This window comes from Buceros rhinoceros, unplaced genomic scaffold (genome assembly GCF_000710305.1).
Source record: "Buceros rhinoceros silvestris isolate BGI_N320 unplaced genomic scaffold, ASM71030v1 scaffold3093, whole genome shotgun sequence".
NCBI classification, from domain to species: domain Eukaryota; kingdom Metazoa; phylum Chordata; class Aves; order Bucerotiformes; family Bucerotidae; genus Buceros; species Buceros rhinoceros.
In genome coordinates, this window is record NW_010401661.1 from 83,188 (window position 1) to 94,159 (window position 10,972).

General features: G+C 41.1%; 1 protein-coding gene across 1 annotated transcript in view; it reads right to left on the reverse strand.

The window, feature by feature from the left end:
- The window catches only part of TENM4 (teneurin transmembrane protein 4), a gene marked incomplete at its 5' end in the record, with an annotated part of 99,157 nt that overhangs the window by 83,149 nt on the left and 5,036 nt on the right, over nt 1–10,972 (reverse strand). Inside the window, one exon of the mRNA XM_010132341.1 lies at nt 1,292–1,411. Coding sequence (XP_010130643.1) covers nt 1,292–1,411 — 120 coding nt within the window. The remainder of the gene's footprint in view (nt 1–1,291; nt 1,412–10,972) is intronic.

Below are 10,972 nucleotides of genomic sequence, written 5' to 3' on the forward strand. Positions count from 1 at the left end.
AGGAATCTTTTCTTTATGTGTATGGGCACTGCATTGCCCAATTGTTGGCTAAAGACTCCAGGTCATATCACAAAGTTAGTAATAATAAATAATATGAATAGAATAGAATAGAGGTAGACTAGACTAGAAATACAAACAGAATTAGAATAGAATAGTACAGACCAGACCAGACTAGATTGTTTCAGTCGGAAGGTGCCTACAACCTATTCCGACTGCCTGACCAATTCAGGGCTGACCAAAAGTTAAAGCATGTTATTAAGGGCATCTTCCAAATGCTTCTTAAACACTGACAGATTTGGGGCATCGACCAACTCTCTAGGAAGCCTGTTCCAGTATTAAGTCAAACTCTTGATAAAGAAATGCTTCCTAATATCTAGTCTAAACCTCCCCTGACAGAGCTTTGAACCATTCCCATGCGTGCTATCACTGGATAACAGGGAGAAGGGATCAGGACCTCCATCTCCATGTCTCCTCAGGAAGCTGTAGAGGTTACCCTTCAGCCTCCTTTTCTCCAAACTAGGCAAGCTCAAACCCCTTTGCCACTCCTCATAGGACATTGCTTCCAGCCCTTTCACCAGCTTTGCTGACCTCCTCTGGATGCACTCAAGGACCTTCACATTCTTCTGAAACTGTGGGGCCCAGAACCTCACACAGCACTCCAGGTGAGGTCTCACCAACACTGAATACAAAGGGATAATCACTTCTTTTGACCAGCTGGTTCTGCTGTGTTTGATGCACCCCAGGCTGCAGTTTGTCCTCATGGCTGACAGGACACGCATTGCTGACTTGTACTGAGCTGCTGTTGACCAGCACCCCCAGATCCCTTTCTGTAAGGCAGCTCTCCAGCCACTCCTCTCCCAATTTATACTTGCGCCCGGTCTTACTTCATCCTGTGTGCAGAATCCAGCATTTAAACTTGTTAAATTTCATCCCATTAATCATTATCTGATGCTACAGTCTATCCAGATCCCTCTGCAATGACTCTTGTCCCTTCAAGAGTGTCAACAGCACCTCCCAGTGTGGTATCATCAGCAACTTGCTAATGGTGCATTCAACTCCTGCATCCAGATTGTTGACAAATATATTGACCAGGGCTGACCTTAGAATAGAACCCTGAGGAACACTGCTGGTCACATGCCAGATGCAGCCAGATAATAGCAAACAATAATGCATCAATATCTTCAAAATGCATCAACAGCAAACATGCTCTTGGAAGGAGTTTCTCTTTAGTGTTGATGGTAATAATGCTGTAACTCTAGCTTGAAAGTGGTAAATTCTATAGACATCCTACCTGCCATCTTGTCTGCTGATAGTGTATCCAAAAAGAGGATTGTTGACAAAGCTGATGTTCACTCCAACTAGAGGGGTCCCATCTGCTGTCATCACCTGGCCTCGAATCACACACGCGTGTCTGCAAGAAGAAAAATCATAAGAGATAGTAAGTCTTTTGAGAAATTCAGATTTTTCCTTGCCTTCTGTAGCTGGGAGTTCCTATGGATTAGAAAGGCCTTATGTCCTGGAAAGTTTGGGGCTATGACGTATGTCTTGACGGCAGGATGCTGCTCTTGAAGACTTTCTCAGGAATTGTGTCAGAACATTTGATACCTAAAAGGAGGTTTACCTTTATCCTCCTTTTGAAAAGCAACTGCTGCAGCATATACTTCATTAACTATGGGCTTCAGTAGCATTCACAACATCACATTATAATTTGCTATAACCAACTAAGTTTCACAGTGTCTTGATGATATCACATTAATTAAAAGGCAAAGCATATTTTAAAACGAAGGAGAACAAAAACCTATGGGCACTGTATAGACATATTTAAGGGACAAAAGCCACAGAAGCACCCTGACCAAGGCCTGATGGCTCATTTCTTCCACACCAGGGAAAACCATGACAGATATCTTGCTAGTTTCAGACAGCTTCCCCAAAAACTGCTTGGGGAACTGAGTGCACTAACAGGACGGGCTTTTTCTTCCTGTCTCTTCTTTCCAAGTTTGGAAGATTGCACTGTTTTATAGGCTACATCTATTCCAATTACTCTATGCTCTGTAATGTGCTCTTTTATCTAAGGATTTCAAGGATCTTTACAAACATTGATTAATACTGCAAGACAGGTATTTTACAGAGAGAGGAAATAAAGCTCAGAGTGATTTTCAGTTGTCCAAGGTCAGTTAGAAAATCTGCAGTAAAGCCAAAGACAGATTTTCTGGGTTCTTATTCCAAAGTCTCTTTCCAGACACTAAGTCATTACTGCGTTGCTACCTTAGGAGCTTCCTATAAAGACAAAGCATCACATGTCTATGAGAGTGTCTGAACCCAATTTTGGGCTGAAGGTGACTATTTTTCTGAGCAGCAACAGCAAATTGTGGTGTCAGCGTGCTAACGTGACCCAGTGAGTGATTTTTCCTAACTGCTGTCCTGCAGGAGAGCAGAGATTGAAAGCCAATGTTTCTACAGGTGCGGGACCAGATTTCAGCTAGAGTAAATCATCCCAGACGCTCTTGTGTCTACCCACTTCAACTGAGAAATGTCGCTTTACTGGTTCATTGAGGCAAAGGATGGTATCTGCAAAGTTTTGTAAAGATGATTTCATAAACATGGAGTATCAGGGAAGGATCAAGTTATCTTCTTACAGTTCACCTAAAAATCTGATATTGTATAACACAAGGAGATGAAGTATATTTTCTGTTTAATAAGGTCTGCACTATTTGTATACTGCACAGTACAGAAAACAGACCATTTGTCAGGGAGTCTTAAACAAAACTACTGATCTAAAAGGAGAGCTCCAATATTAGCTAAAATTCTCGGAGTGTTATACCAGAATGTGTTAGCAATCTGCCATGTGACTGGATTCATATACAATGCTGGAACAGGCCACAGGAAAATGAGATAATGGAAATTATTTTTCTGTCACTGAGTTTTCTCTGATATATCATCAGTGACTTGTTAGGAGTCATGTAGGAAATGACTTGGTCCCAGCTTGGAGCTAATAATGTTCTTAATACTTCTATTGCTTCTCATGTTGAAGGCTCTAACTCAGCTTCCCACACACAACAAATTTAAAATAACATTCCCGTACAGTATTATGCACATCACTCTCTTACAAGCAGGCAAAGCATAACACAAAGGATCATGATGCCATGAAATATGCTTGGAAAAATATCAATGGTTGGAATAACCCCACCGAAGTCAACCAGCTGAGGTACAATTCTGCACAAAGTGAAGGTGTCCTAGGCCTCCTTGTTCCAGGAAGGTCCGAAGGATCCCAGCATGGCTAAAAAAAAATCCCAGATATGCACACGAGTATTACAACGTTTATTTGGTCTAAAAGCAGACTAAATGTGGAGTTATGTGAAACACAGACTGTTAGAATTTAGGCTTCTACAGTATTACAGCTAAAGGTACTGCTACTATGATTAAGGCAACTAGTGGTGCACCCCGTGGGCATTTGAGGGCAGAATAAGTGTTTCCTTCTGTCGAAGTGCAATTCATAAGGATGGATTAAGGGGAGAAAGAGAAAGAAGTTACCTTGGTTCATATACATACCCACCCTAGGCTAGCAATTGATGTCTGATTCCGCAGCCTCCCCAGCGTGGATTGTTTTAGAGGTGAGGTGTTGGTAGTCACCGGACCCTTGTGGGTGTCCCCACGGAGGCAACACGGTCCTCGTCATGCTGTGCAGCTAGCTCGTCTCTGTGCTCAAACAGCACTACCCTTATAGTACAGGTTAAAGCCGCCCCTCACATAACGTACGGCCAGTATGTATGTGTGGACAGCCCCAAACTCCACCTTCCAACTAACTTCGCACATGCCCAGTTTCACTACTGGGGTCACTGTTGGGTGGTCATTTGACTTCATCTTTACTCTTCTTCCTCGATAAGAGGTTTGAGAACGTGGGAAAACTCACTGTTGTGGCAACTCCTTTCTTTTTCCTATCCCTTGGCCTCTGATCACAAGGCCCGTGATCATGAGCTCATCCTGGGAGAGTCTGCTACTCCCACCATCACCTCTCCCGAAAAAGCTCGCTATCTACTCTTTATTGCAAAGCTTCCAAAACTCCCACTGCCCGGTGGTTTCTTGCAAAGATCTGTGTTCCATCTTCGGACCAAACTGTTTAAAGGGGCCATCTGACACACTCCTCTTCCCAGATTTTTCAATGATTTCCTCCACCTGGCCCCATCTCCTTTTCCATCCTTAAGAGAGATCTGAGGAAGAGTTTGTTTCTCTCAGCTTCTCATCAATAGGTTGCACATTTTCTGGAAGGCAAAGAATCACTACAGACTGCTGCTTCAAGACTAAGATCTGAGCACAAGGGAGTCAGTATTCTGAATTACTGACAAGCCAATACTGGGACTATGAATGTTTTAAAATACTTGAGAGACAAGATATTACATTTTTGTGAACCCTAAAAGCACATTTTCACTTGTTGTTTCTTCATTGTGAGTTAAAAGCAAGCAAAGGAAAAAACACCACATGTTGTAGATGTTTCTCCTGCTGTCCTACACAAAACATATGTCCAAGCAGTTGCAAACTCCTAATATTGCAAGCACATTGGCCTGGATCCTCAGCTCATGTTCATGGGAGGATGTGCTTCATATCAGCAAGCATCTGGTCCATTACATATCACTGACAACTGTTTCTACAACAAGCACCGCACAACATGCACAAAGAAAGAGCTACCACTTGCCATGGCAGCTGTAACAAATGCATCTGTAGTCCCACCTCCCGGGAAGAGACTCGATTCCCAGTCCACACGACATTTCACAGCACTGCACTCCAGCTCCAATAGCACACCTACGTGCTGACTAACTCGAGCGATGCTGGCATCTCTTCTCAGAGAAGCAGCTTGTCAGCAAGACCAGCTGCATCCACCATCCTCCAAGGACTAAAACAATAGCTTTATTTACATGCTATACGGAAAGATGTTCCCACAAAGGGGACATCTTTCCCAAACCACAGTGATAAAGAGAAGTTGGAGCAACGTGCACAATCTGAATTCAGTTAAAAGCAGGAAGGATGGAAACTGGAAGAAAACCAAAGCCCAGAGTCTGCCTGACTGGAGTCCCAAATATTCTTCTTCCCTGGGTGACAAAATTTGCCTCACTCAGGGAAAAGAGTTACTAAAGTGTATTGGAAGCAGCTGGCTTTTCCGGTGTCAACACGTCCTTTCCGGAGGCAAGATTGACTACCCACAATGCACCAAGCCCCCCAGGAACCTGGTTAATGCTAATTTAGTGAGCCATTTCCTTCAGAAGACCTTGGTGTAAATGCAATTACACTACAAACAAGTTAAGTGGTACTGCTAAGATGCTCAGCTCTGCTAGAAGGTCTCCCAGTATATTCACATAAAATTATCTCTCATGTTAATAGAAGAGATTTATTCCACCAGTCTAGGCCTGCCAGTTCAGAGTGTTTTCTGCAGTTGAACAAAATTGAATTTCTCATAGCTGGAGCCTCATCTTATAATTGAATTATTAACAGTTTCCACCTATTGCCTCTGGTTTTTGGCTTTCTTTTTTCTTAACTACTTTTACATGCAGATGTATGGATTGTTGTTTTACAATGAAAAGCAGCCTGATTTTTGTCTCTTCTTTAATTAGACTTCTCCTTTTTTTCTTTCTATTTTTTAATTCATTTTGTCCATAAAAGCTTCCCTGAAAGACCAAATCAATGTCAAAATCCTAACTAGAATGCCAGATGGCATATCAATTTTTACACCATCACTTTGTGAAGTCATTCTTTATTCTCTAGAAAATTGAATTAAGCCTTCCTGGTAAGTTCTTGGCCACAGGAGCAAAACAGAGAGGGGTGCACTGGTGCCTTTACATTCCCATTGCTCAGATAAAAAGAAAGTTTCACAACACAATGTCAACATTTTTGCTGTCAACAAAATTCAAGCAGACAAAACCATCTTTAGAACAGAAGCCAGAAAAGTAAATTTCCCAAAGCCATTTCATATTATGGGAGCACTTTAAAGATTTGTCTTTAAAACTGACTCTGATCCAATGTCTCATAACTTAGACATCGGCCCTTGCAATACTTATTCATTGATGTTTTCTGCTGACACTGTGCCTGGCACTGGGAAATAGACAAAAACGTTTCTGCTAAAGTTGGGAAAAGAAAATTCCATACATCCTAAAGCCCTTTTTGCTTCAAGAAATGTATATTCTTTCCTTGATTGAGGATAGGCACTATGGGAAATCTCACCCCAATGAATTTCTGCACCTTCTCAAAGTATTTCCACCGTAATTCATTTTGCTTTCTCCTTGAAAGATTTCAGATGTGTGGAGATGTTTATCATGACTCCTTAGCCATCCTCAGCTAAGTTAGTCATAATAGATATTTTAATTTGCTACTATAAATCTCTTAATCTTTTTGAACTTACTTACCACTTCTATGCTTTATTGGTGTGTATGCATATATACATATAGGCAGAATTTATCCTTCTGCTCTGGATGAAACTTCAGCAGAGCACTATCGTGTGAAAATCTAGAGAGTTATTACTCAATGGGAAGAGCATTATTAACAAAATTAGGTGATCTCAGTTCTAATTCTTCCTCTGCTACAGACTTTCTGTGACACGGGTCATTTCAGCTAGTCTGTATGTGTCTGTGTACTCCATGGGCACAATAACAGCTGAGGCACATCCCTTGCTTCCAGAGATATTAGAAGGATAATTGTAGCAATCTGCTAATGCCTTGCACAGGGACAGGTACATTCTCATAGCGCTTCGTCTCTGACATGGTCAGACACCTTGCTGCTAAGTGCCTATAAATACTGTCATGTGATAAAAACACAATTGGATGGCCTTAGCTGCTGAGACCTTTTTGCTTGATAATAACACAAGATGCAGCAAAATGTACCTTGTCCGTTTTGGGTTGAAGGCACATGTCTCATGTTCGACAACCTCAGGGCAGTCCATTACTAGGATAGACAGGAAAGTTGGTAGAATGCCAGGTAAAAGCCAAGGGTATCGTGATCAAACACAAGGACACAGAGAAAATGCCTGAGCTGGCAGAAGAAAGACTGAAGGAGAGGAAACAGCAGAACATACAGACCTTTGAGTTCATTGCTTGTGGCACTATTTCCCTCAAAAGTTCTCTGCAGAAAAAGCCCTGCCCACTTGCCTCCTAACTGTGTAGAAAAAAACTGATAGTCTTTCCTTAAACTGAGTCAATTCCTGTCTGGCATCTTTGGTTCAGTTTAGCTGTAAGAAAGAGCTTAAGCTTGATACCTGCCTACTGATCTTAGCTGCCATCTGAATTAAGGAATTAAGGTAAGGAAAAAAAATGGAAAAGATTCTGCTAAGGAGTTTCCTGTTAAACAAGAAAGGCACACTTCTATGGAAAAATTAAAATTAAGAGTAGTCATCCAGGAAGACCCCCACAGCACCACAGATCACACTAGTGAGTTTCTGAAAGGGTTTGGCTCAGGCTGAGGGGTTGGATACAAATCATTACCTAGGCTCAGCCAAGAAGCCTTCCAATAAGGGGAGCTCCAGAATGCCAGTGCCAATCTGACAAAGGGACTAAATGAGCTGACATTTGACCAAGACCCAAAGAGGGACTTGCTAAAGCAGCCCTGACAGACATGTTTTGCAACAGATCCTGTTACTCAACTTCCTGAGCAGCTGATGGAGTGAGAGACCCAGGAGAAAAAGAGGGGGTGATGAAGGGCAAAGTTTCTAAAAGCTCTGAGCAGGCTCAATAAGAGAACGCCAATTCTAAGTTGTTTGCACCAAGAAACAGTATCTTCACTGTTTGTTTAACCTACTCAGCAAAGTTATTGGTAAGGTCCCATCACTGAAGGTCAGGAGATGCTGATGATTCTTTATGTGGGTATGGTTCTTAGCTGTCAAACTTTTGCAAGAAGCCTTCTACAATCTTTTAGATATTCTACAAAACACACAGTAAAGCCAACTGAATGAAATGCTTCAATAAAACTCCATTACTTAGATTTTCTGAAGGACCAGGGAGCAAGCAGCATAATGCTCTGATACTTTTATGAACGTGGGTAATGAAGTTGGCATTTGAGGTCCAAGAGGAAAGCACTTATTAATCATGATTTACAATAACACCTCTAGACGCAGATTTTATTCCTGTTATCTCTTTATACCTGGTTTAACCTGACAGTATCAAAGCAGTGGGACTTCTTCAGCGTGGGACTTCTTCAGCTGATATTTTCAGTATCCATGAGAGGGCTTGGTTTTGTGAATCAGTTTTTGTCCAGTGTCTGAAGCTTTCCACTGCATGCACCTCACTCTGTTCTGCTCCATGAAGACTTACAAACTCATAGTTCTTAAAAATCTCCTTTGGCATAATTTTTTTTTTTTTGGCAATATTAGTGTCTTATTAGCAATATATAGTGACTGCAAGTACCAGCTCCTCCAAAAGGAAAAGAAGGTCTCTATTACATGAGAGTTCAGTAACATAAAGTAATATCTTTCGAGGACCACCTACCACTTCTACAAAACCCATGATTGAATGATCATTGCTCTCAAAACAATTCCCTGTTGGCTCCATTCCTGAAAGGCTCGGGCCTCTGTTGCTTTGAAAACTTTTCCCAAGATTTGAACCTTATTCACCTACTCAATGCGTGTCTTTTTTCTCTTTATGAAAGCACAATTTTCCTCTGTGATCTTCCAAACAATCTGGCCATTGTTGGAAAGAAATGCCATTTTTGCCATCCAAAACATCTTGGGTCTCTGTGCCTCATTGACTCACCATTTTTACATCCCAAGATTTCTCAGTTGAGCTATAATGGGGAGGTGGGAGGATTAGAGATACAGGAAGGTTGTTCAGCAAATAGAAAATATAGGGGAAAATACACTGATCTCTGACTATATTGTGTAAATGAGAGTATTTTAGAACAGAGTTTTACAGCAAATGCAAAATTTCACGTTGTGGTTGACTAAGTAATGCTTTAAAAGTTGATGATTCTCTCCTTTACTCCAGTACAACCAAAGAAACACTCTCTTGCTTTGCATGAGATCTCGAAGAAACAGAATCACACTCCTATTAGGTCTGTAAGATCCAAGTCAAGTGTTCAGTAGCTCATAAGGTGCAAGATAATTTTTTCACCTAATACTGAATTACATTCATTTCATAATTTTTCAGAAATGATCCTATAACAATTATTTCTCTGAGAGGTAAAGACTTTATGGTGAATAACTTTCAGAGATGAATGCTGTATTTATGTCAAGGCTTCACGAAAAAAAAGTCTGCAGAACTTAACAGTTCTGTATTATCGTAGTATTTTACATCTGGTATTTATTTTGTAAACTGTGGCCACATATTCAGCTCTGCAGAAGACGTAAAATAAATCAATTCCTTCCATTGAATCTGAGGCACCATGAAAGCAAAATTGAGCAGAACAGAAGGGAAAATACATTCTTTCCAGGTTAATTATAAAATGAGCTCTCTTTTTGATGGTCTTAGGGAAAGTTCTTTTTAACTACATATAAGCTGTCTGATAGCTTTGTAATGATCCAAAGGAATTAGAAAAAAAAATGGTTCAATAAAATATATAAGATTTTATGACTGGGATTTTAAAACTGCTTTTTTAGGAGGTTTTAACCAATTGAGCAAGTAAACGTCACGCTCAAAGGACAGACTCTTCCTGATACATTGAAATGGGTGAAAACTGTACTTGGACTCAGCTCTTGGCACCCAACAGCTACAGGCGACTGCCCCAGAGCTGATCTGGCAAAGTAGAACTTTACTGCATCAGTGCAAAGCCAACAGGACCAGCTCACACCAGTTTCCACTGCAGTTTTAAGAGGGAAAGGAGATTTTGCTCTGAGCTGGCCGAGGGGTGCTCAAGCTCCCCAGTCTGGCTGGGGATCAGTGAATCTCTGCCGAAGTGAGGCAGCAAAGAGCCGGGGGCAGAAAGCTCTGTCTGTTTGCAGAATAAATGTGTTAGGGTCCCACATGAGAATCATTACAACAGCAAGGGGGTGTTCACTTTGAAGAAGCCTCATGCAATAATGTAATAATCAAATCTCTGCATTGAACAGGACACTCAGTTTCTAGGGACGACGCTATATCAAATGGAGCCACATACCCAGCTACTTCCACACTAAGAAGATCCTACTCCAGAGTTTGTGCTTGATAACAAATATCCAGTGTTTTTTACTCTTTGTTAAAGACTTCACTCCATTTTCTCCAACAATTGTACCCAGGACTTCCTTCTACAGCCACTTGTGAAAAAGGAATGTAATTATGGTATGATTTTACTATCTATATCATGGAAAATCCCATAAAAAAGGGTAGAAACTTTGTTTTCATGGAGTCCTGCAGGTACAAATCCCATGAAGTGGAAGTAAGTAGCTGCATATATTGCATTAGTTTATTATATGGAAATAATGCCATGCTCAATTCAAAATCACTTTAAGCTGCAATAATGCCCTACTACGTAATTTAAAATAAAAAGAAAGGACAAACATTGAAAACATACACATGCTCTGGACACTGAAAAAGTAAGTTTTAAGTGTGCTTTCGTGTACTTCAAAGGAATAACTACTAAAACAAAAAACACCAAGTCTTTGGAAATTTCCTGTTATTCCCCTGTATTTCAAGAAGCTGTGATCTGTAGCTAAGAAGTAGTTCATTTGGGCAAGAAGCAACAAAAGCAGAATGCTGCCTTTGGAAGACGGTAATGTTGGGAAAGAGAGGCTTGGAAGAGGTGTTGTGTTAGCTTGGTTTAAAATACGGAAAAATACGACCCTAATGCCATCAATGTAGGTACTACACTGTGCCAAGGGGACTTGTTCAAGGCACCACCATGCTGGATGGTCTCTAAGATCTATGATACAGTTTTAAACAGTTGCAGGTTTTATTTTACAAAGCAGCCCTAACCTGTGGAGCTGCTGAACATCATGAACTCCTGCATCTATGAGTAGGTGCCTGCAGTTCAGTGGGTGCGTCCAACCCATGGCATTTCACTGCCTGGCCAGCAGAGCTGCATCCTG